Here is a 27,210-nt window from a genome sequence, read left to right on the forward strand (position 1 = left end):
ATATAATTAAAAATAATATTTTGTGGAGGTGGCAAGGTACACACAATTCTTTGCATAGGGTTCTTGTAGTTCATAAGAAAATCTCAGCAAACATGAAGAACAAGAAAAAAGCACATTGATAGATAGAGCACACCAGATGACCTAGATATTCTATTTGGACTCCATGATGCATCTTTGATCAACTCAAGTCAAAATCCAAAATCTTTCTAAATATGGGATTTATAACTTAACTTCCAGCTTTTTTACAGGTGGATTCAATTTCAATTCACAGATTTGGGAGAGATTTATAGTTGAATACTTTTGGATTGAGTTCCGAAACATTTTGATATGTTATATCTACACACACACACAAAGTCAAAACAAAAGTTGATTGGCATGTTGGGTACAGTTGACATTTTGGGAGACAAAACATGACTTCCCAATTGTGTTACATGTTTTCGAGGGTATCAAATTTTGAAACAAAAAACAGCTCAAACTAAGACGTTCCCAAATTAACACACCCACACATACTGACCGCACAATGAGGAGCTATCAAGGAGCAGTTGCCAGAAGTGGATCTGTCATCCCCACCATTTATGACGAGAGCTATAACAGTAATCTAATTTCTAAACCCTTCTTGTTTTTATTAGATATTTTATCACTCGTATGCTACAGCATAAGACAGTATCTAGTATTCAATGCACACGAGATGATGAGTGAAAAAAAAATATTTAAATATTTAAATTACGTAGAATGTGGGCACATTGCATCATGCCCCTATGAAGACACATTAGACGTCTAGGAGTCTCATACCTGAATTATAAATACAATGAATTCATTAATAGGAAATCCTAGATGCCCAATTCTTCAGGATGAAGCAAGTGGGAGCATCAAGAATTCTCAACTCATATTGCCGGGAGATTTGTTAGTGCTGCAATCTCTCCACCACTGCATCAACAGTACATATCCCAGTCTTACATTGAAGCAATGTTCTTAATACAGGATCTGCATGCACCTTATGTTTGCACATTTGAATCTAACATAGCCACAACATGCAATCAGGTATTGAAACTCCCACCAAGTCCAAACCCAAATATCTATTGCTAGCATCAATGCTAAGTGTGAAGCATTATATTTGGAATATGTGTGAATTGAAATTAGTCTAAATCGATACAAATTCAAATCCAAAGTATCAACTCATGCAAATATTAAAGATCCAAGTGGAGAACATATAATCCAGAACACCCCAACTGTTCGCAAATTCCTTAATTTTTTAACAAGTTAATGATCATTGATCGCAGCTACATCCTTGATTAATCACCTAATTTCCTGAAAAATAAACCTCAACAGTTCCTGGAATTTGAGAAAACCAAGCATCATATTTTCACTGGTGTCCAAACATGTCACATGGACAAGCGCATGCCGTCCACAAGACTATCACAAACACAGGGTTTAGATGGAAGCAACCAAGTTAAGTCAATCAATATGCAAGAAAAACACAAAAATAAATAGATGCCCTGAAGCATAAATCAATCTTGATATATAAAACCCAGAAGCTTTACACAGCTGACTCTTCTCAGGAAATCAACTTGCATCAAAGCAAAAGTATGAACGCTATATACCAAAAGTTGGGCAGGGGTGTGAGCTTAAAAAAAACTTAGGCAATGGTTAAATGCAAAATGCATCAAACAATATCCACATCTACCATCTCCTCCTCAAGCCCTTCCACATCCACATTTTCTTCATCACCCTCAAACTGCAGCCAATTTAAATTTCCCATGTTAGACTCCAAATTAAAAGGGAAATAAACAGTATTTATTGTTATTTTTTTATACTAGATAACATATTCAAAGTAGACAATGCTAGCATGCCAGTGTTAACTGATCAACTCAATTAACTGCCAGTCAAGAACTAGTATGGTCAAAATAAACAAACCTGTGAATAAGCATTTTTTGACACAGGAGGCAGCGGGGGAAGTGGCAATGGAAAATATGGGATCTTGTCTGTAGCTCCTTTCTCAGCCCTTGCAGAAGCAGTTTCGACAACCTCAATCTTCTCCTCTGCTTCAGTCACATCAATAAATTCATCAACAGCATGAGCAGCCATGCTGGTCAAAGGCAACACAGGTCCCAACTCCTGACCCTTCAACTGACAATCATGCAAAGCATTAAATTTCTCTTGTTCAAAGGGATTTTCGGGAGAATAAAGACACAGATAACCTTCAAGTCTGTAAACATCTAACATTAAAATGTCTTGGTTGACATTTGCCATGTGTGCACACAAAACTGCAATGCAGCATGAGTTGATCCCATTGGTTTCAGGATTCCCTTCTTTATCAGTATGTATCTTTATTTATCTAATAATCAAAATCGTAATGTACAATATTATGTGCTTCCATCAGGCAGTCAAGAATGACTGGGATAATAAGAAAAACTTTCTAATAAAATCATAATCAACATCATGTGTTTCAATAGGTCAACAATCACAGTATGACATGCAAAGCTTTCTGCTCTTCATAATAGATCCCCCAAAATAATTTGATGGTTTGATCTGTGTCATGAATTTTTTTCTATTTTCATTAAGGATAAGAATTCACCTTGAACCTATGTAACCATTTTGACTCATGCCAACACGACTCTAATATGACAAGGTTGGTAATCATCAAGATGCTGCATTTCTAGCCGGCTGTAACTCTACTACAAAACTTCAGATGCCTTTTGACAATGTTACTAGCAATTGGTTCAGTGGTCCAATGATTCATGAGATTTTTTTGGCATCATTTGAGACCCACTTTGCACTATATGATGATTCAGAATGAGTAGAGATGGTAGAAATTCAAATTCAAGCATTAGGAATTTTGGAAATTATTGTAAATTTTTTAAAAATATATTTGTGTTCCTTTTTTTGCTATAATTTTATTTGGTTATAAATTAGGATTAGGAGAGCCTAAATTTTATTTGTTAGGAAAATGATATCCCAGCAATATTAGGTTACCCTATTTTTATTTTCTCAGTTCCCAAGGTATTAGGCTTTTAAGTTCCACTATTATATAATTGTTTGGACTTGGAGGCTTGGTTTTGAACTGAATGTTGCTTTACGGTTTGTCCCTTCGGTGTAGATAGTGCATCTGCATTTACATCCTTATCGTTTGTTCCTCCCCAACCATCACCCATCTGCGTGCACTTGGGTGTGCGTGCACTTGGGTGTGAGGGCGGGGGTGTATACCAAAGTCTTTTGTACACCAGCAGCACCACCATCCACCTCCCTCACTCTGAAGTGCTGCAAGCCAGTGCAATAGTATCCACTTAAAAGTCAAACCCAACCGTCCCTTGCAAACCACTGTTGTGATCAAACCTCCTTCCAAAAAGGAGTATGTGAACCTCCATCGAAATATTGATTATTTGTCACCTAACTGCAATTATTTGCAAGGACTGACCATGAGATAACAAAAGCAGCTAGTGATTTAGAAGTGAAATGCCTTATTGAAAGATGTTGTAGGTCACAACGTGGGCACTGAGATGATCAGCCCATCCTAACTCAGGAATCAAGATGGCGGTGGAAAGAAATTGGTTATAGGTTCAATGGAGTCACCACTAACTTATTATTTTTTAGATGTGATTAGTTCACCTAATTACTACCAATTGAGTTGTCTCTAGGCTAATCCTAAGCTGAAGGAGTCCTTCCAACTTTACTCTTTACTAGTGTCGGTTAAGGAGCATGGTCATGCAAGGGGAAGATAGTAGCACCCCCTATAACTGTTCTATGCACAATACCTAATTAAACTAGGAGTATCTCATATCAAATAAAAAAAAATTCTTCCCATTTATTAAATTAACAAACATTTTAATATTGAGCTCACTTGTATCCATCTGGAAGTTCATTCAAGAGCACATAATAATCTCACAGGAAAACCTATGAGGGCGCAATTGCCCCACTCTCGAGCTCTCTCTTTGGATTAATTATGTATTCTATGGAAAAATAGATAAAACATCAGGCAAGCAGGAATGTTTAAATAAACCTTGCATTTGACATGAAAAAAGAAATTAGGAATTACAATGCCACTTGCAAATCATGAACATGCAACAATTCAACATGCAAAGAGGACAAGCAAATGCATGCAAAAATAAATTGGAAATGCTACCTTATTTTCTTGAAATTATCAAACATTTGGAATTTTTGGAAAATTGACAAATTTTCTCTTACAGGAGTATTTTGGCCATTTTTCAAACTTATGACATCTTTGGAAGCATTCCACTTTTCTTTTCTTTTTTTGTAGTTTTCTATATTTCTTTTTCTTTGGGATATTTTAAGGGAGTAACCTAATTAAATGAAACCAAAGAGAGGAAGACACCTCATTCATGCACGGAACGCGTGGATGAGGAAAGGGTTTCTGTAACTCAAACAGTAATATACTAACCTTCCTCTATCTTCTCTCGTGTTTGTACAGTGCTTGTTCATAAATGACTAGCCATCCCTACTGCAATCATCAAACCTGCGATGCTCTGCCCCCACAGCCACAAGTTTGTTTGCTGCCTGCATGCAGTACTGCTGTAGGGAACTAGCCATCCTTAGGCGCTCTCTCTCTCTCTCTCTGCGTGTTATCCTGTCTTTCTCCTTCAGCTACTAAGCCATGAGATCCTTCAATTAAGAGCCCTTTCTCTAGGTTCTATTAGATCCCTCAATTCTTCCCCTTCCTCTCCTTCTCTCTCTGAATGTTATCCTCTCTTTCTCATTCAGCTACTTAGTTACGCGATACCACGATTAAGAGACCTTTCTCTAGGTTCTCACAAGACTTCACTTCAAAGCTCTCTCAAGCAGTTCTCTCACTCACTCATCTATTATGCTCTTCACTTCAGCCACTCTCCCTCAATCCCAGTTTGCTTATTTAATTTTTTTCTCATGCCCTGCCATTGGGCCTGTTACAAAATTGAGAGCCCAATTGGGCCTTAATTCACAGGCTAGGAAGGGAATGAATGCTGAAGTCTTGACAGAGAAAGAGACAAATCATTGGGTGCCTATTTTTTTTTTTCCCAAATGGGAAATTCATGGGAAGTTACAATCCCCACCACATAATAGTGCTCCTACACAATGTTTTTTCGGATTTTTGAATTATGAAAACAAAATAACAATAAAAATGAAGAAATAAATAAGGGGTGGTAAAGGGCTAATCCTGTGTTTTTGGTAAATTGGTACTCAGACAAAATAGGGTGTCTACATTATGACAAGATTATTAGTTTCTTAGGGAGATGTCAGAGGCACCTCTAAACCTTGGCTAGTTCCTTGAAAAGGGCATGTGTTTTGTAAAGGAAAGGACCTGATGATCTCTTCTAACAATCTAACCTTTTGAGCTTGATGGAAAATTTTGTCAAAGTTCTCGACAATCTTTGTAAAAATTTATTTTCTTTACTATTTTCTCTACAACTAGAATTTAGGGATAGTAGTGACCATTTAAAAATTCTTGAGAGCACAAGACTCTTTTTAAGCCTCCTTTACAAGTGCAAAGTAATTTAAGGTAATCTTTTGAAAATTATGCATCAACTCCTTTTCGTGTATTCGCCTGATTCAGCAACATTCACAGATAAGACAACGCAGTCTATAAGCTAGATACGGGGGAACCTTTTGAGGCCAGATTCAAAGTTTGGAGTGTAGCCAAGAAAAGTTTTGGAAATACCTCATGAAATGAAAGCTAAACTGTCACAGATAGTCTCATGACAAATCTAAACAAAGGGGAAACGATGAGAAAATGATCAAGAAAATCATCCCCACCCACCAAGGTTCACACCAAGGGGAAACCATCTAAAATTGAGTGGAATGTGGCAGCTCAAAACGTCCTAGAGAATTCCAAAAGATGTTTTCTAACCAGCAACCTATGCGGCAAAGTCATCCTCACATTCACTCAATTTCTTTCCATATGTCAATTGCATGGCCTCTTTACCCCATGCAAAGAGTGCCCCCAATGGAGTCCGCCCAAAAAGCCTCAGCGCCTTAACCACCAGCAACTGAGCCAGAATCTATAGCCACAGGGCACCCCAAGAAACAATCAAGAAAGGAAAACCATGAAGATTCAGCCCATCCCCCTGACACATTGAATTGTTTCCCTAGTGCAGAGCCTCCTTCTTGTTCCAATATGAGTCCTTCTGCTACAAGCCTACAACCATCATATCCAAGGAGGTATGATTTTAATCCGTATTGCGAGTATCATGGCAGGGCAACCCAACACAACGAAGAATCATATTCAAACAAAAAGTGCAATTTCTCATAAATGCCAAGTGGCTATACTTTTCCAATCCTCTAGAGGAACCTAATACCCACTACTGAAACATTAAAAAAAAAATTTTTTAAATAGTGAAATTAGCTGATCACATAATTGAAAGAAAAAGAGACTTCTCATAGGTGGAGATTTTGAAGGTTAAATATATTACCCTAGTCAAGGCTCAAGCTATTCAACCCAAGCCTTCACCGCCTAGCCCAGGCATTTCAGTCCCTCTTGGAAGAAATATGTGGGTTCCAAATGGAAATACCTGGGCACTTCATAGAAGATTGTTAGGAATTAAGGAAGGAACTTGGAGCCCAAATACACTCACATTAAATAAAATTTGAGCAAGTATTGGAGAATTCTGTTGAAGGGGAGATGAAAATAAGAAGAATGGCATGTCTACAATGCCATGGCATCAATTGTTTGTCCCAATGTGTCATGAGCCAAGCTTGTTCAGGGCATTATGCTTGTCTATGACCACTTATCTCATGGACATGGGGTGGGTAACCATCATGTAGATGTGTTTTATTCTTTGAGTAGGATAATGCCTTGGTCAAATATGAGAGTATGACTCCTTAGTCAATATGGTGTTTCCCAGTGCTAGAGCTAGAATAGTATAGAAAGATTTATGTGAGGGTCAGTGTTCATCAATATTTGTAAACTCACTAGCTATTGTAAACATATATAACCTACTTGCCACCCTTGCTAAACTCACTAGCTAGTGTTTACATACATGCTCGTTTACTGCTTCCACGGATGGTTGTGAATTTTTTTGTGGTGAGACTGCAGCGTACTATTGGCTGACTAGTTATGAACTATTAGCACCACATAGCCCTTCACAAGGTGTGAAGTGTTTCGCCAGTGATAATTGAGGGCATCAAGGTACCCAAAACAATCTTGGTGATGTTGGAACTGAGACTAATAATGATCAAAGTATCCGGTCCCTCCCTTTACAAAAGTGAAAATTTGGTATCTTGGTAGTACAATGTTCGAGATGAAAGAGAAGGATCCCATCATTGAGAATTCAGCCAGTATCACAATGGTAGTAAACAGGGAGAGGAATAGAATGTGTGACCAAAAGCGGAAACTATTATTCTCCAAAGACACTAGAACATTTAAGGAAAAAGAAACTAAGGAAATATGGGACTAATTGATCAACAGAAGGAATGAACTTAAAAGGCCAATCACAAGAGAAGCACAAGAACTTTTAAAGATCATAAAGTAGAGAGAATAAAGCATCATTGAGAAACTAAATCACATGTCAATTGCGCTTCTTGATAGTGTCACTGTTGATGAATTCCAAGTCTCACCAAAATGCTCTTCTACATTAGCTCAATCAAGCTTATGTCCCTCATAACAGTTGAGAACCTCGACCATAGTAGCATAGTGGCTACAAAATACATCACAGGGATACCAAAGCAATTCACATCTCAATAAAATGCAAAAATCAAGTGTCTAGGGTCCTCACTGACAATGCTACATAACTAAATTTCATGTAAAGATCCATAGGGTCTCTTTAAGCCTACAACCATTAAAATATAACAACTAAATTGTACAAGTTAAAGAATAGAATGTAGCAACTAAATTTGCAACCCCACAAGGTAAGGCAATCATTAAAGAATAGGAAGGCATTCCTCAAACAAAACAAGGAGATGAGTCGAACAAAAAGAAAACAGTAAAATGACCCAAACCTTTCCTTAAAGAAACCTTTCATGCTTTACTTTCTTTATCTACTTAATAATTACTACCATGGAGATTTCACCTAGTAGTGCAGAGACTTTTACCTCAAGCATTGTCATTTTTCAAGAACATGCAAAACAAATGAATCACCAGATTCATTCTCCCACACATGCCTTGAGGAATAAGCCATTGAATATTTCAAGTTAAGTCAATAGCATATTGGTGTTGCTTACAAAAATTATATGAAAGGCATTTAACCAAAGGGGTGAAACTTGATCTTAGGCAGAATGATTGAGGCATCCTAAAAAGAATCCAGAAGGAATGACCTCATAAACCCATTTCATGACAATAAGTGCATATCCAATTCCTCATTTTGATACCCATATAGGAATCTGTGGTGACCTAATTTTGGGATCCTCCACATTGATGCTTCACGTTCAATGAGGTTGACATGAACCCTACAATAGAAGAATAAGCCTGTGCTGGAAATTCACACACCATCATGGCGATGAGAATAAACCTTACTGCCCCTAGCCATATCACAATTATTTCCCTTATGAGTTATGACTACACTGTTCCCCCACAACATCACTACCACTTGCTTTGCAGTCCTACCGCCACCAATGAAAATCGATTCTCATTGGCCAGTCTTTTATCATGAACACAGTTCTCACCCACAAAGGAATTGGATAGATCACCTGAACTACCAGAATTGCCTGAACCACTTCTGAGTTTTTAACGGAAACTGTCATCAAAGCCCATTACCCCTCACTTATGGTGAAGATTTAGCCTTTCACTCTTCCAATTGCAGAACAACCCTATTACGGTGGCTGCAACTTTCATTCATGAGGAGCCAAGCCTCCACCAATCACACCATCTTTTGGAAGAGGTAATCTCTCCTTAAACTTAAAAGAGCCAAAACCTGGAGCAAGTGACTTAGGCAGATTATGGGCCTCAATAATGTATACTAGTGGAAACAATGGCCAAACGTGCTTCATCCTATGTGCAATGGGCTAACTGAATCCTGCCCTCTAATCTTTGTTGGATCTAACTAATGGATACCCAAAAAGCTGGCCTTTTATCTTTGCAGTGTAATATTGAGAACACCCAGCTCAACCCACTCCAAGGCCACACTGTTCCCCTCGCACTCGCAGGCCCCATTCTTTGCACAACCCAGCCCATTCCACTTTGTCTTCTCCATACATCCATCCTCCAAGGAAACCCTAGCCACAACTGAACTGACAGCAGTCAACCCTAAACACAGAGGATTCCCCACCAATGCATGGATGGGCATCACAACCTGTAACCACCCCCCCCCCCCCCCCCCAACACACCAATCACAAATATTGTTGCCTCGCGTCATCATAGCCTTGCTCCATGAACAAGTATTATTCAGTAGTCCCTCATCATTACAGGCTCCCCTACCATCACACTAAACTCCTTCGCCATTACAGGAAAATCCTGCACAAGTCCTCACCATCAATTTCCTTTAGACTCACCAGGAACAAAAACTGAAAGCACTTAACTTTCCATCCCAACCCTAACTCCAAGAACTTTTCAATCTTCATTGATCAAATCGCCAGCCAATACATGATGCTACCAAATTTGCATACTCCTCTACCCCTGTCCCAACCTTACAATCACCAAAGAAGTACCCTCCAAGAACCAATTCACTAACAACAAAGATAACCTCACCCATCAATTATGATTTAGGTTACATTCAAGCACAAATAAAAACTCAATCTTTCCCACTAAACCAGTCCCAGATCAAAGGTTTTCCCTTCAATCTGGACTGATCTTCTGCGATGCCATTCCTTAATGGCCCACAGCTGCCATAGCGATAGGCTGAAGCAATGACAACTATAGGGAGAGGGGGGAGAGAAATGAGAAATCTCAAAAAGAAAGGTCTCACAAAGCCATAATTTTACAAACAAATATTTCTCCTCACTGCTTATGTAATCAAATTTTGGCACAAGTAGTTCCACTTAACACTATGATTTATGGAAGCCAAAATGTCGGAAACATAAGGACGATTGCACCCATGCTGCATAAAATGGTAATATTACAGTCCATTACATACCATTCAAAATCATTCATGGATTGCATTTCACATCAATGGTTGAACAATCTAGGATATTTAAGGAGACAAAAATTAAAAAAAAAAAATTGAAATAAATTAGAACACCTTATCTGCAGAGGGGATGGTAGTCAAAACATATTTCCCTTGCTTATTCTTGCCTTCATAGGCTAGGGAACCACAACCATTGTTTGCATCATGTACTATCTCAGCTGCATTGTAACTATTTGATTGGACATGGTGCGCACTCCATCGAGAAGATTTCTCTGATCTGATTGTTCTCGCCATGTATCCTTCTTTTGTTAATTTTGCTGGTTCAACAAAAAAAATTACTAGACATCAGGGACACAGCAGACATGTGCATCTGACAAGGAATTGCATGAGCACTAGAATCATAGACAGAATCCAAAGAAACTTGGAAGATTATGATGATAAGTATGAAACACTTTCACAGGCAAAAATGTAACAAAAATAACACCCGTTCATTTCTGTTCATGAAATATCTTAGGGATAAAGGTTATGCATGCTTTGAAAGTATGCTGATGAAAGACAGGAAACGGGATAGAAGAGAAGGAATTGATGGGAGAGAGAGGGGGAGAGGAGGCAGAATTTGTCTAATAATTCATTTCCATTCATGCCAAGCTACTAATTCATTAGATAATAGATCATACTCATGTTTAAAGAACTAACTTGATAAGCTTGGGAAACAAGAAAAAAAAAAATTAGGAAACCTAATAACATTAGGATACCACTTTCCTAATAGATAAAATCCAAGAATTGTGATCTAATATAATACCACCATAAAAACATAACAAAATTTGAAAATTGTTGGAAAATAAAAATTCGCGATGTCCAAATATCCAAAACATTCCATATTTCCCAAATTTGAGTTGCAGGTCTCATCCCCCAGATTGATTAATAACCTCAGGTAGGAAAAACTCAACCTCGAGTTTTACAATGTCAGATGATCAAAAACCAAAGCTTTTCATGCAAGATAGGAATAGAGTCATCCCTTTTCAAGCTTCATCAAATAAATAAATAAAATTTGAAGATTGATGATAAACTCAACATATGGGACCTCTTCAAACAAATTCAGATCTCATAAGTGGAGCTTCATAGACTCTGCTGGACTTTCACCAGCATGAACTTTTTCCTCATTAAACTAGGAACCTCTTTGCAGTCTTAAGAGAGAGAGAGAGAGAGAACAAGCTAAAGATGACAAGAAGTCCTAAAAAGGAAAGCTAAAAAACAAAGAAAGAAGGAAACCCCAAGAGAGAACTGCCCACCAACCAAAAACCCAACAGGCATTAATGAAAAAAATCCCTTTCAGTCCCTTTTCAAAATATTTAATAGAGGACTGCAAATTTGCCAATTCCTGTTGTCACTTAGCCTTACTTTTACCACCATCCAAGCAGACTTCCTTTGCTCCCTAATTAGCTAACTGCAAAACCCATTTTTATCCAGCAAATATTGAAAACTAGATCCAGGATCAGGCTCAGTCTGCTCAAACTTGTCTCTTTCCTCGCCTATTCTATCCTTCTCCAAACTAGAAACTCCTTCTAAGACCTCCAATGGGGAGACACAGGCTTAAAGGAAAATACGCCCAATACATCAGAAGAATCTAACTCAAAGAATCTCATCATTAAGTAGCTCTCCACCACAATCAAAATCACTGTCCAACTCATCCTCCTCATCTGAACGACTTCATCAGTCTTGCTTCACACAAAATAGAGTCCGTATAAATTTTAATAATATGCCATCATTTTACCCCCTGCCAGAAAATCTCTGATCTGGGCACAAGTCTCAAATAGATGCAAGAAAATAACAAAATAGGTAAAAGATTATTATTTAATGCTGTTGGCCTTACAAGGCTTAATATCTTGTTTTGATGCTAACAAACAAGTAGAACTTAATATGCTTTGTTTAAGTGATGTATTTTCAGGACTCAATGATGAATGCAAGGTTAAAGAATTCATGAAAGCTTATATTTCAAATAAGGATGATCAATATGAAGCTTAAAGCATGGATTCAAAAATGGATTTAAAGATAAAACTTGAAGATCATAAGAGCATAAGGATTAAAGAGAACTTGATGAAAGCTTAAAGAAAGATGAAGCAAGCATAAAGACCTCAAGGAATTCAAGAATTGAAAATTTGAAAGACTTCATAGGAAATTTCATGCAAATACTTCAAAGAATTTCAATATGAATGCATGAAACTCTTAAGTAAATTTATTGGACCTAGATACCTTTGAACATACTTGGAAAATATTTTTATAAGGTCAAAAATTGTTTCAAAAATGTTAGAATCTTTTTTGGAATGAAAGGCACCAAAAAGAGGATTTTCCAAATGCTGTCAATTTTTTCTACATCCGCATTGAGGTGCATTTTTCTCGATCCAAAACTCTTTATTTTAAAAAGTGTTCAACATGAAAGTTGTAGGATTTTCTCTTAACTTTCATTTGACACCAAGATCATAAAATTTGGAGTTGCACAGAAAAAGTTATGACTGAAAGACTGAAGGGTGCTCGAAACTGACAGCAGCCTGGGTGGTCAAGACAGGCGACTGCCTGTGTCCTGGCAAGCAACTGCCACCCTACCGCCCCTTTAGAATAAACTAGGCAGGCGACTGACCAAATCAGTCAGTCTACTGCCACGCGGCTGTCTTGAATTTTTTTCATAACGGTCAATTTTTTAAATGAGGTTGCTTGGGGCTCAAAATTTGTGAAAACTTGGGGAATACTTCAGGTCACTTGGGAATCAAGTTACATACTTTTTAAAATCTATAAATAAGCCTCAAAGATCATTGAATTAATGCACCAAGAATTCAAATTCTGCAAAAATTCAAAATCTCTCTCAATTGTTCTCAAATTCTCAAGGCTCTCTCTGGCTCTCAACTTGCACGAATTCAACTGAGTTTTTACTGATCTTCTTCCACTGGAATTGTGCTACAAATTCTAAATCTTTCAATCATTGAAAGAATTAATCGGTGATATACTTCCTTGAGCTTCAAATTAAATTCCATATTGTTATTTACTTTGAAGTATATTATAATGCTGAATTGTTGTACTAATCAGCTCTTTGTGTGAGCAATTCTTTGTACACAAATATTTGATTTATTTCTTGTAGATTGACGATTCCAAGGATTGTTTGGATCGTTGGCTAAGCATGGGGATATTGCTTAGAGAGGTGGGCTCTAGCCTAGTTAAGGAGTGACCAGACGAGGGGATATCATTTGGAGAAGGCGGGCTCTAGCCTTAACCAAGGAGTGTTGTAAAGGTATTGTTCAGCCCGTCAAAGGAACAGGTTTAGTAAATCCTTTGGTGGTTTGCGAAAGGCGAGGACGTAAGCTGGGTATAAGCCGAACCTCGTAAAAATCTCCTTCTCACTCTCTCTTTCCCTTACTTTTTATTTTCAGCATATTTAAATTGCGTGGATGGTTTAATTGATAATCATATATACTACGAAATATAGAAATCAAGTAAACTTGAAGTCTAATTTTGATTTAGGTTGCGGAAACCGAAAGAGAGTACGTTGGTTATACCATACCTTGCGGAAACCATATGAGAGTATGTTACTTGGTTAACAGCTCAAGGATAAATTAATTGAGAGTTTAGTTGAGTTTTGAATATTGAGAAGAGTGTAGATATTATGTTGATTGGATGTTATATTGCACATCATATTGAAGAAGCAAAACCATCAATACAGGGCTTTATATCAGCAAGTACAAATTTCATATATACAGGGCTTATATAAACAAACAAACTATTTTAAGTGCTTAAATTGCCAAAGTGGTGTATGTGTTAATTTTGGTTTGGTTGTTTACGTTTAATTTGTTATTGATTGATTGGCTTGGCTATTTGGTTGAATGATTGATTACTTGTTTGGCTAAGAAATAGTATTGTTGATTGGATAAAAGAATCTAAGTTCTTTTGTGATTAAAGAGTTAAACAAACAAGTCAAGAATTGTTTAAAAGAAATAAAAGAAGTTTAAGAATTCTCAAAAGGAATTAAAAGAAAATTTTAAAATCCAATTCACCCCCCTCTTAGGACTACACCTTGCGTTTCAAATGCATCACATTCAAGATAAAGCATTGCCAAACAAGGCTTAACCCTTGCAAGTGTCAAGAATGGAGATCCTCTTGTTGTATGAATGACTGGACTTGTCATGGATCTCTTCAAAGTTTATGCAAACAACTGAAATACATATTTCATTTTGGTATCAGGGTAAGAAGTATCTAGAGAAGTGATCCTCACAACTTCACTTACACACACAGCAACATCAACCTTAATATCTAGATTTGAATTATGAAAAAACTCAAGTAAACAAGGGTGAGTTTGGCCCACTTTTTCGGATGAATTTCTCCTTTTAAAAAATAAAAGTAGAGCATCATATGTTTGGTAAACAGTTCTTTCAGCTTTTCGCTTTTAGCGAAAAGCTAAAAACTAGCTTTTATCTTTTTTAGGGAACTTCTAAAGCTACAGATTTGTGGCTTCTAATAGCTAGCTTTTTTCCTAACAGCTATTCTATTTCATGGGTATCCTTGGGTTTTGTCCAAATTATCTATAGATTAATTACATCTTCTAAAATGACATCCATTTTTGTCATCTTAAACATCTCAGGCACCTTACATCTGTTTTATTAAACACCAAGGCATTAGGATTCCCAAATCAATTGGATTGAATCCATTAATGACTAGGATTAGGATATTTTACATTCCTAATACGAGTAATTTTCCCTACCCTATATATATATATGTATGTATGTAACCCTATGGGGTTCCATCCAATCAATAACATAACGCATAGCCTTTGGCTAATTTGGAGGCAGATTCCCTCGAACTATGGGGTTCCATCCAATCAATAACATAACTCATAGCCTTTGGCTAATTTGGAGGCAGATTCCCTCGAAGTGATCAAACACTATTTTCTCTTACTATTTTCCCTTACTAAAATTCCCCCAATCTCTACACAATAAAACCCTAGAGTCTTATCATTTGGTATTTAGAGCCAGCATTCTCGTGGATGCCCTTGACCCGCCAACAAAATCAAGATCTTGGAATTCTTAATCTTCACTCATACGCAATGGCCTAAAAAAATTCAGCAAAGTCCCAAATGGAAGCTAGGCTAAAGGCTGAACTTAGCAATATGTTTAAGTCTCAAGTTGAAGAGATCCAAACATCACTCTCTAAACTACTCATTACATCTTCCCACAAGGAGAGAGAAGATGATGCCTCTAGATTAGCTAAACGTAGGGAGCATCATGCACGAAGGAGGTTACCAAGGAGAGCATGATTGTGGTCCTTTACATATGAACGTGGAATTTCCTCAATGAGGCAGTGATGAGCCTCCCAGTTGGGTTTCTTGGGCTAAAAAATACTTTCACTTTCACCCACTCCAAAAACATCGAAAGTTAAGAATGCTTCTATTAGTCTGGATGGCGATGCTATTCAATGATATGACTGGTTTGAAGCTCGTTATGGAATGCCTTCAGGGGAAAAATTTGTTTTTGGATGACTTGTCCGATTTGGGCCCACTGGATATAAGAATATTGATGGAGAGCTAGCTAAAATACACTCAACTAGCACTGTATTGGAGTACCAAACACAATTTGAGCAGCTATCAAACAGGACTAAAGACTGGAATGAAAGCCAACTCGTCGATACTTTTATTGAAGGGTTCCTTGATATTTGCGTGAGGTCAAAGTACGTCAGCCACGAACTATGACTATAACAATTTCCTTTGCACTATTAGAAGAAGAGAAGTTGGGAGAAGAGCGACATCGCTCCAACAAGACCATTAGCAAGCAGAATGTCAGCAGCACTATCACACCACCTGCTCCTCGGAATCCACTTGCCAAACAATTGACTCAAGAAAAACTTAAAGGTATGTGCTGGCATTGTGATGAAAAGTGGCAGAGAGGGCACCATTGCAAAAAAAGGACAACTGTCGATGATTGAACCAATGGAGAAGTAATACGAGGTTGAGGATGATTCCCCTTATTTAGATTAGAAAGGTATGGAATCTGATGATAATGATGACTCTATCACTTCTTCAATTCATGCTTCAACCTTCCAAAGTCTCATGAATGACATTTTTTTACCATACCTATGTAAGTCTGTTCCTGTATTTTTTGATAATATCCTAATATATAGCTCATCTCTTGAAGATCATTTAGGTCATTTGCAAATTGTACTAACCACTCTTCGAGAGCATCATATGTTTGTCAAGAAATAATGCAGTTATGCTTGATCACATGTGGAATACCTTCGGCATATCGTTTCCCAAGAAGGTGTTTCAGTTGACCCTTCTAAAATACAAGTGATTACAAACTAGCCTATTCCACAAACAATCAAAATGCTACATGGATTTTTGGGGTTAATTGGTTACTACTGCAAGTTTATTAAGGATTACAAAAAGATTAGCACTCCATTGACCGCTCTACTGAAAAAGGATGCATTCAATGGAGTGAAGAAGCTGAACAAGCCTTTGTCAAGCTTAAGCACACAATATCCACCACACCAGTTCTTGCTCTACTAGATTTTAGCTAGGTGTTCATCATTGAGTTTGATGCATCAAGAGTTGGCATGGGTGCAGTTTTAATGCAAGATAGACGCCCCATTGCTTTTACCAGTAAGGCTCTTTATCCATCCCGCATCGGCCTCCCTGTTTATGACAAAAGGATGCTAGCCATAGTGCATGCGGTTACAAAGTGGGGACCTTATTTAATTGGTTAGCACTACCAAATCTGAACTGATGGTCAGCACTACCAAATCTAAACTGATCACAAGAGTCTGAAGTATTTTTTGGAGCAATGAATCTCTTCCATGGAACAAAAAAAGTGGGTCACTACGTTGTTGGGTTATGACTATGAGATTATTTACAAGGGACCGAGAATGTGATGGAAAATGCACTTTCACAACTTCCTAAACAAGTTAAACTTACATCTATTTTGTACCTGCATGTACTACTTTTGAACAAATTATGAACGAATGGTGGCAAAATCTAGAGACGAAAGGTATTATCCCAAATCTACAAAAAGAGCCAACTTCAGTCCTCCTTACCTTTGGGGCTCTTTAAACTTACTATAAAAAGAGAAGATTTTATTTGTGCCTAATTCAGCCCAAAAGCAAACCATATTGCAAGAATTACATGCATAATTGGCTGCAGGTCACTCTGGTTTTCTTAGAACCTACAAGCACATTTTTCGAGAATTTTACTCGAAGGGAATGAAGGGTGAAATCAATGTGATTGTCAACAAAAAAAAAGGGAAATGATGGCAAGTCCAAGCTTTCTACAACCTCTTTCTATTCCAAATGAACCTTGGACTGATATCTCCATGGATTTCATTGAGGGACTACCATCTTCTCATGGTAAATCTACTATTTTTGTTGTTGTGGACTGTCTCACAAAATATGCTCATTTTTGTGCCATAGCTAACCCTTTTAAGTGTTGCTCTAATTTTGTTGAGAATATTGTCAAGTTGCCTGGGATTCCTCAGTCTATTGTTGGTGATCGTGACAAAGTCTTTACCAGCAACTTTTGGAAGGAGCTTTTCCATTTACATGGAACACAATTGAATATAAGAATTGCATATCATCCACAATTAGATGGGAAAGCTGAAGTTTTTAACAGGTTCTTGGAGACTTATCTTGTTGCTTTGCTAGCGACAAACCGAAGGATTGGGTGCAATGGCTCCCATGGGTGAAATGGTGGTATAATACCACTTATCAGTCCTCCATCAAGTTGACTCCATTCGAGACTGCTTATGGTCAAGCTCCTCCTGTTCTTGCTGGCTATTCAGCTAGATCATCCAGAGTTGATCAAGTTGACAACGAGTTACATGATCAAGACAAAGTGCTTCAACTCCTCAAGGAAAATCTTGTTGTAGTTCAAGCTCGTATGAAACAGAAAGCTGATAAGCGCCATAGTGAAATGGAATTCTCAGTGGGACATTGGGTATTTCTCAGGCTACAGCCCTATAGACAAATATCTGTGGCTATTCGTTCTTCAATGAAGTTGTCTCCTCGATTCTACGAGCCTTATAAGATCCTAAAACGTATAGGCCCTATTGCTTATCGTCTTGACTTACCAACAGGTTCTAAGGTACATCTAGTTTTTCATGTCTCTTGCCTCAAAAAGAAAAAAGTTAGGGGAGCAAGTTACTGTGCAGCGCCACTTGCCTAATTTTGCACCTACGGGTGAGGTTTAAGTGCAGCCACAAGCAATTTTGGATCTCCGGATGATCAAACGTGGAAGTCGAGACATCATAGAAGTTATAAATCACTGGTCTCACTTACCATCTGAAGATGCAACTTGACAAACTTATCAATCCTTGCAGGAGAGATTCCCAGAGTTTATTGTTGCTCAGCCTTGAGGACAATGTGGATTTGAGAATGTTAGGATTCCCAAATCAATTGGGATTTCTAACTACTCTATTATGATTCCCAATGAATTCTATTCAATGTTAAGATTATTTAATGTTGGGATTTTTATTTAATGTGACAAGATTCCCAAATCAATTGGGATTGAGTCCATTAAGGACTTGAATTGGGATATTTTACATTCCTAATATTCTAATAGGAGTAAGTTTCCCTACCCTATATATATGTAACCCTATGGAGCTTTTCCATCCAAGCAATAACATAATTTGGTCTTTTGGCTAATTTGGAGGCAGATCCCCTCAAAGTGATCAAACCCTATTTTCTCTTCTTAAAATTTTCCAATTTCCCCACAATAAAATTGTAGGGTTTTATCACAAGGTTTGGCTTTTTCTTTCTAACAGATTTTTTCTCAAAGACAAACAATTTTTTACAATCTGAATTCCTTTTCATTGGATCCTTCTTAGAAGTTCCTTTTCATCAACCACAGGCAGGCCAAACTAAGTTTGAGGCCTAAATCATTGGAGAGATTGCATCTTTCAATCACTTCAGAGAGTTGCTCCACTTGCATCAAGGATCTCTCAATTAGATCCAACAAGAGAAAAGCATATTCTATAGAAGATGGAGTGCACAATAGTTGAAGACCAACCTTGAGAAGTTGCTTCGACTTCTGTCTCCATAGCCACCCACGAGGACTCAGTGAACAATTTTTTTTTTTTTTGTTTTTTTTATTTCATGCAAGATGTTCTATGTCTTTAAAATGAGAAAATCCAGCTAATCAGTTCATTTGTCCCTGTTCCATACATTTTCCTGCAAGCACAATCAATTTCTTGAAAGCAGAATCAGGTTATCACGAAACTGTTTCATTTCTCGTGGAATGCCATCAATTTCTGACAACTATGATCCAGTCACAGGCGGTAGGGAGTGGTACGTGCTAGGCCGATGGGGTTTTAAATGAAATGATCATTACTGATCGTGCTGGGCAAGCAAGATAGAATCTAGGTTGGTCAAAGGTTGGTTACATGGATCAGTTAAAAGCTAAAAAGGGGGAAGAGCAGGACATCACCCTCAGCTGCTTCAGGAGGATGAGCAGCTCATAGGTAGGGCCGCAATGATTAGAAGGTCGTGCCTGCCATCACGGAGAGGGCAATGTCAGGGAGGAAAGATGACATTGGCAACCAGTGAGTTTTGGAAATATTCAGTACCTATTGATGGTTGCCCTTAGACAGATTGCAGCAAGATAACTTCCATACAAGTTCCTCAGCCCACAGTGATTATGCTTGAATGCAAGAAAGGTGTGAATGAAAATATCGGCAAGGTCTGGGGATAGTGCATGGTGGTGAGTGACTGAAGCCTCAGAATAAGCATGGCTGCACAATCAGTGCCAGCTGACAGCTGGAATGGAGGGTTTTGCTAGTTGTTGGGCTCCCAACACTCCTGTTGAACTTTGAGAATGAGGCTTTTGGATCAAAGAAGAAAGAAAAATGGGAAAGAAAAAATAAGCAAAGGAAAAAATAAAGGGGCCAAGGGGACATTTTTCAACAGTTAAATTCAATTTAGTCCAAGCTACTTGTTCTTTGCAGACTAGGGTCCATGATGAGGCACATGCTACAGGCACGGCAGAAGCAAGTTCAGAATAGCAATGGTTCAGGCCAATATGGGGGGCTGACTGGAGTTTCTGTGTTTTCAATGGGAGAGGGCTACTGTCATGAAAAGATCACTTAACATCCATTTTTATTTTTATTTTTATTTTTCTTTTTTTGGTTTTTTTTTTGTTTTGGGGGGGGTTGAGGGGGGTTGGGGTGGTTTTTGACTAAGAAAGTAAGAATCATGAAGGATGCGTGGAGGATTTTCAGGGTAAAGAAGATGATGTAAGGGATTGGCTACAAAAAAAAAAAAAAGAGTAGGGGAAAATGTTAGGTCCCATAGGCAGGATGTTGAGGCAGGTGTACATTATGATTCCATGTTAGGAGAGGACAAGAAAGAATTTTAAAACTAGCCACCTCTGATTAAGAAAACCCCTCTTAAAACCCTTCTCTTCATTATTAATAGACCTCTGAGGTTTAGCCAGTTCGTGCCGACTTTTATTTGCTTTTCTCTTAGCCCCATCCAACCGGACCTCATTCCCTCCATGATCCTCCAGTCACAAACCCAATTCATCCAGAAGTTTTTGAACACCTACATCCTGCACAGTAACCTCCTTCACAGGAATAGGTAAAAACCCATCACTACGTTTTGATTAATCACAGCCAAATCTAAGCCCAAACACCCCCCCCCTCTTCTCCCCTCTCAAAAATAGCAATTTCATCGACAAAAGGCCACTATGACAGGTGAAATCACTACCAAACTCACTGTCTTCATCTGAAATATCCCCAATTTTTATCCTTCTGAAGATGATTTCCTCCTTTATCAGAATCAGATGTTGATCAGAATCAGATGTTGATCAGTTCTGAGATTCCCCAACATATAACATTCCCACCTCATCTACTTTTAGAAAATTTAACTCCGTGTAAGTTTGAACTCGTACAATTATTAACAAGTACAGTCTTCTTTTCCCTTCCTGCTGTACAACACTTGTAGACCTTTATATCCTCAGTCATTTTACGCTCTTTTGCATCATTCTTTTACTAGAAAAACTCATATCCTGTGTATGCAAACCATCACCAAAGCAGTCCCCAATCTGACCTTCAAGTGGCTGCAAGAGATTCTGGCCTCCAGCTGATTGGAGGAGGTTCTCGTCTCCAACTGGTTGCATCTCCTGCTCCTCCAGAGAATTTCCAACCGTGACTCTTTCACACATGGACGAACAACCCTGCTTTTTATAGCAATCAATAGAATTTCAGGCCTCTCAGATAGTTGAAATCCCACGGAAGGAAATCCTTTGATCCTTCTTAGAAAATTGATCAAGTCTATGGATAATTACAGCTACCTGCTGGGCCCTATAAGCACTATTCATACACTGGTCCTGTTCTTGGCCCAACTGGGAAGAAATGAAGCCCTCTTTATTATCCAGAGAACGTTTCATGTCCAACCCTTTTTTATCATGAGAATGGGCCTGTTGGAGTGGCAGGCCCAGCTTCGACATCAAAGAGCCTCCCCCTTTTTCAAGAATCTGGCCCAGGTCTAAAACAACAAACACCCCAGCCCAACCTTCATCTCTTCATCCTTCCCAAGAGAAACCCTAGGCACCTCTACCAATCTCACAGCCCCTTCTGTAACCCTAGCCACTTTGACTGACAGAATATTCATCTCTGAGCAAGAACTGAAGGTTTCCAGCAAAGAAATCCCAACTTCCTTAGATTGTCACCCACTACTACACCAGGTACATAACTGATCCTTGTCATCCTCCCTCCATATCTGCTCATCACGATAGCTTCCTTAGCCTTAAATCAATTTCTCTACCGACACCACCAGGCTCCACGATCTGTAGACTGGCTCGCTTTGTTCATATTTGCCACCACATTCAAGATGGAGCTCTCTCACCACCTCACAAAACCCATTAACAATGCTTTCCTACCCATCACCCTTCAACCAAGGGGACGAACCAAATAACTCTTCCCTGTCCACCCCAGCCCAAACTCCAAAACCCTCCCCACCTTCGTTGGCTGAATCGACATCCAATAATGGACAATAACCTTTTGAACGCTTCTAAATCCCTTCCCCATCCGCCCAAAGTTCAATAAACCATCATAGAGCCAGTAAGTAGTATCTTTGGGAAATCTCACCCACCTAATGCATGAATGATTATGTTCCCCTACTTTGTCCAATCTCAGATTGAAGGTCTTCCCTTTGATTTGGATCGAAGGGAAGAGAGAGAGAGAGAGAGAGAGAGAGAGAGATGTCAAAATGCAGAAGGAAGTTTGCATATTGTGGAAACGTTAGCAAAGCAAAGGATAAGAAAAAATGATTTCCTGCATTGGAGAGAGATCGTGATGACAAAAATCAGTTTGATCAAGGCAGTGGTTTGCCCCTCCATTTGGGAACAATATGTCTACAGTTCTGATTCATCTGATTTACTTGTGGTTTTATCATATATACTTCCTTTGCAGATGAAAAGTCTGGAGGATATTCCTATCTTCGAGGATGACGGAATGGGTAAAAATCAGCAGTGTAAGGATGGGATTTTACCTATTTCAGTGGAGGATATAAATGAGAAGGGTTTAGAAGCTCAACAACTGCTGCATAAGATGGGCCAGTGGCTGTCTGACACTGGAAATAATGAAGTTTGTTTGATAGGGGTAAAAGGAAGACAAAAAAGTGTCAACAGAACTAGCGAAACTGCAGTGTTTGGAGAATAATGAGAAGAGGTAAAAGAGGGGTTTTCTAAATTAGTTTTCTTATTTCTTTTGTTTTCTTTTGTTTTTACCTTCAGGATTTCTTGTCCTTTTTTAAAATTGTAATTATTCTCCTTTTCTAATACAGTTTCCACCATCATCAAAAGAAAAAAAACAAATCAGCCCAACCTACTAACTCATTACATAAGAGATAATACTCATATTTAAAGACCAAATATGTTTGGGAAACAAGTGAATAAAAGTTATTAAATTAGAAACCTACAGACCAAAAGCCCATATCCACATATTTTAGATGAAGTTTGGGTGCCTACGAAGACTTCCACATTGTTTACTTAAATTTAAATAACAAACATCCAATCAGTATGTTACTATTCTATGGTTTTACCACATAGAGAAGAGAGTTCCAATATAGACAAATACAAATCCGGATTAATCCAATCATATACATATACTTGTCCTATAGTATCTAGAGTCTTAGGAGTTTCTATGCCCAGCACCTGATGTCCATGTCCACAAATCATACAGGTTTACCCATTTTGATGTTCCAAAACATGCCTTAGGATTGAAAAAATTGAACATTAAGATTTCTCCCGATATTTATGAGAACATATAATCGAGAGAGAGAGAGAGAGAGAGAGATGCTATAGATTTCACATAGTCCATAAAGCTTTATGAGCATAGATATTAATTAGAGAAATACCCCGTTTTGATTCTTCAGCAGCCTCCAGGTTAATATGCTGCCTTTTCTTGTTTGGGGAAGCATCATTTTGCAGATCATTCAGCAGGCCTATAACATGATTACCAGTAAGTTCACCATCACTCACGATATTGATGCTAGAATCATCTCCATTAACTCCAGGTGCAGTAGCATCTGAGCCAAGCAGATCTCCCAACTTCTGAAGCCGGGCTTGTGACCTACATAGGTCAAAAATACTAAGTCGTGAATGAGAATCATCAAATCCTAATCGGGATCTCATCAAACTACTAAATCTAGAAAATTTTAAATCTGTCCAACCAACGAAAGCACACACAAGAAACAAAGTAACAATGAAGAACAGGAACTTGCCTCTTTAGCGCATCTTGTATCCGTATATGACGATTATGTGATTTGATGAACTTCTTAATTTTTGAAGTAATCCTAAATGTATCATCATCCCAGAGAAAAGTGATTAGATCAAGGAATAATTCAGCATTAAATTTAAGTCACAAGAACAAAAATCAATCCTAAAAGAATAGCCATGAGCACCTTTTACATTCTTCTTTCTCTTTGTACAACTGCGACTCGAGCTCCTGAATTCTAGAAGCAAGACTGTCAACTTCTTGGCCACGGTCTTCCAGGTAACTCTTAGAACAGCATGTAGACAACACATCAAAGACATGAAAATACTTTTTCTCTATTTTCATCTCGTTTAAGCTTCATCTTAGATATAAGTCAACATTAACATTTACTTTTTATTTTAGTGAAATACATCAACTGGTTAAGCTTTTAACAGATATCCTCACATAGAAACAAGACCCTTTGCATTTAAACATAGAACTGCAAATGCATTACCAAAATCATAAATAAAGTATGTTAATGCAATTTTTACAACATAAATTACAAATATACAACCAAATTCCAGCAAATATTCCACATCTCAAACCACCTGCAACAAAATGATAAGCTTGCAGGAAAGAAATGTAAAATCATGCCACAATAGTTGACAACAAATAAGTATTTGTTTCCAGCAAGTAAAAACACAAATTGTAGATAGCAAAAAACTCTCTATCTTGAAGATCAAATTTTCAGTTCAAAACACAATAGAAAGGGAATACAAATATATGAAGCAGAAAAATATCATCTGGCAGAGCCAAGACCTTTTATCAGTGGGGGCAATCACTTTAAATTTTTTTTACAATATTAAAATTTTATAAAGTGTTAATTATCACACACTATAGAACTCATGATGTCAATCCAATCATAATTTATACTTGAGGATTTCAAGGTTGCAAGTTGGTGTATATTAAGATTTTATAGTGCCATAGAGATGAAAATAAAATTGAATGTGGGTGCAGTCAATTAGGAAGCTTATTGATACTATGCAAGGAGCAACCCAATTACCCTCATAAAACCTTATACTATTTCCCAAGACTTCAACATAAGACGTTTAATACAAACTTGTCATGATATATCAAACCATTGGATGTCTTTTATGTAGTGTTTCCTTTGTTGATTCAACCAATGACTCCCAATAAGCTTCATTGTTTTTCAGGTATTCCTACGTATAATTCACATTTTATAATCGGGAATCCCATTCTTGAGAATGATACATATTTCTAATCAGAAGACTCTTCAACATCAACTTCCCTATTTTTAAAAGGTTGTATCCGGATTCCCAACCTGGAGAAATCCCCTAAAATTATAAAGTGACATGTATAAAACAACATAATAAACTTGAAGCAGGCTTTGAATTATGAGTAATTTATAATCTTATTCTAATTATTACTCTTGATATTGTTTTTTTAATGAATTGAGCAATTTTTTTTTAGAATTTTTTTTATACATTCGAATTTTGAATTAAAATACTCTGTACAAGAATTTTTCGGTGAAGTATAATTTGTCCAACTTAAGGATATTTTGGTAATAGAAAGTTATGTATCGTTGTTCCTATAGGAATACCTGTGTACTTGGAAATCTATCAATAATATATTTCTAAACCAAAATTGGAAATCCCACATTCCAAGTATCAAGATTTTTTTTACTCACAATGTCAGAGGGCATCTTAGATGTTGCAAGTGAAGTGTCATATTAGGAAATGAAAAAGCAAATATTTGTATCTATTAGTTTTAAGTTTGTTACTAAAATTTTAAAATATTTAATAAAATTTAGCACTCTAGGGTGACCCCACTATTTTAAATCTGAGTGGGGTCAAGTTGAAAAGAAATTGGACAATTGCCTTGTATACCTACATAAACACAAAGCTTTTAAGAAAAGTTTTTAAAATCCCATAGGGGGCAATTGACCACACTGGAATCTATATAGCTCTGCCCATGCATGCATGCACACACACACACACACAAATATATGATGGGGAAAAAGAGGAAGCAGAAGGGTAGCAACTTGTACTTCAAATGTCACCAATAAGAAACTGTGACTACAAAGATGAAACTGACCAGTAGTTGACCCTTTTGGTCTTCATGCTTGTCAATATCCAATAGCACTTGTTTTAACTGCAAAGATCCAAATAGAACAAAAAGCAGAACATGTCACACCAGAAGCAGCTGCTGAACATTACTCAAGACTAATAACTTTTCCATTATACACTCCAGGGAAGAGATTCCTTTTTCCTAATACAAGTTCACTTGGAACAAGATAATTTGCACACCTGTTCCTCAAGAACATATTTAGAATCAGAGGACGTCTTCTTCTCTTCTCTGGCTTGGTCTTCAGTCCCACTTGAGCTTTTCAAACTTCCTGAATGATCGCTTTGGCCATCCAATTGTTGTTTATTCCATCGTTTTCTATCACCACAATAAAGAATGTATGAACATTTCAATTATATGTGCAAAATGGAACATTAAGGTGTGTTCAGAGGTTCTCTGAAATTCAAATGGCCCCATTGCATCTTCGTAATCATAACATTAAATTTTATCATCTCTAACATGCTCACCAAAAAAAAAAATTGAAAGCTTCACAAATATTTTTTTATATAATAAAACAACTTCATTAAAGAAGAGAATAAGATATCATCCATTCAAATTTTTAAAAAAAATTTTACATAATTACTAGCTGGTTAAGTTCTTCTCGAAGGCTTCATTCAAGATGAAGGATTTCTTTCTTGGAATGCTAAACAGAAGCAAATGCAGCCATTCAATTTCCATGGGACCCTTACTACTCCTATAAGCATTTTGTAAAATTAGAAAATGATAAATAAATAATAAATAAATAAAACCATATAAATAGCCACAAGCACGTGCACACAAAGACACGCAGGATTCAAAAAAACACATAAAATAATTTAGTCCATTTTGGAAAATGAGAATTACCTTCCTCCAATCAGGTTACATGTGTTCACACGGCATGCCTATAGCCTTATACACAGTTAAAACACGATACACATTGTAGGCCCACAACTTAACAGCTTAAGCTAAAGGTTAGGTGGGATCTGAAATGAGACCTTTGGCCAACTTAGTGAGTAAAATAGGGAAGAGGAAACGAAGGGGTAATCAGTTGTATAATGTATTCCATTTTTTTTTTTCCCTTATTTGTTTATACCAAAGTATCCAAAGTGGTTTCTACAAAATTAAGCGCTATAAAGCAAGTGTTTGATATCAAAGCAACAACTAATTGATGTTTCTTCTCCATAAAAATCATTTGTGAGGGGGTATCAAGTGATGTGATGAGCCTAAATCACCATTGATTCCAGCAAGTGATTCTCACACCTGATTGAAGTTATTGCAATTATTATGGGTTTTCATCAAACTTGTTACATTACCACTTTACCTAAAAACTTAAGTTGTTAGGTTGTGGACCAACAATGTATATATCAAGCTTTAACACTCCC

General features: G+C 37.5%; 1 protein-coding gene across 1 annotated transcript in view; it reads right to left on the bottom strand.

Annotated features, from left to right (window-relative positions):
• Nucleotides 1-1,488: 1,488 nt before the first annotated feature.
• Nucleotides 1,489-27,210, bottom strand: part of LOC131149771 (zinc finger CCCH domain-containing protein 13) — a 40,626-nt gene continuing 14,904 nt past the window's right edge. Inside the window, exons 5-12 of the mRNA XM_058100513.1 lie at nucleotides 26,032-26,167; nucleotides 25,820-25,876; nucleotides 23,913-24,010; nucleotides 23,733-23,804; nucleotides 23,367-23,581; nucleotides 10,101-10,303; nucleotides 1,915-2,127; nucleotides 1,489-1,735 (exon numbers count right to left, since the gene is read on the bottom strand). Coding sequence (XP_057956496.1) covers nucleotides 1,664-1,735; nucleotides 1,915-2,127; nucleotides 10,101-10,303; nucleotides 23,367-23,581; nucleotides 23,733-23,804; nucleotides 23,913-24,010; nucleotides 25,820-25,876; nucleotides 26,032-26,167 — 1,066 coding nt within the window. The 3' untranslated portion in view covers nucleotides 1,489-1,663. The remainder of the gene's footprint in view (nucleotides 1,736-1,914; nucleotides 2,128-10,100; nucleotides 10,304-23,366; nucleotides 23,582-23,732; nucleotides 23,805-23,912; nucleotides 24,011-25,819; nucleotides 25,877-26,031; nucleotides 26,168-27,210) is intronic.

Source organism: Malania oleifera, chromosome 2 (genome assembly GCF_029873635.1).
Source record: "Malania oleifera isolate guangnan ecotype guangnan chromosome 2, ASM2987363v1, whole genome shotgun sequence".
NCBI lineage: Eukaryota > Viridiplantae > Streptophyta > Magnoliopsida > Santalales > Ximeniaceae > Malania > Malania oleifera.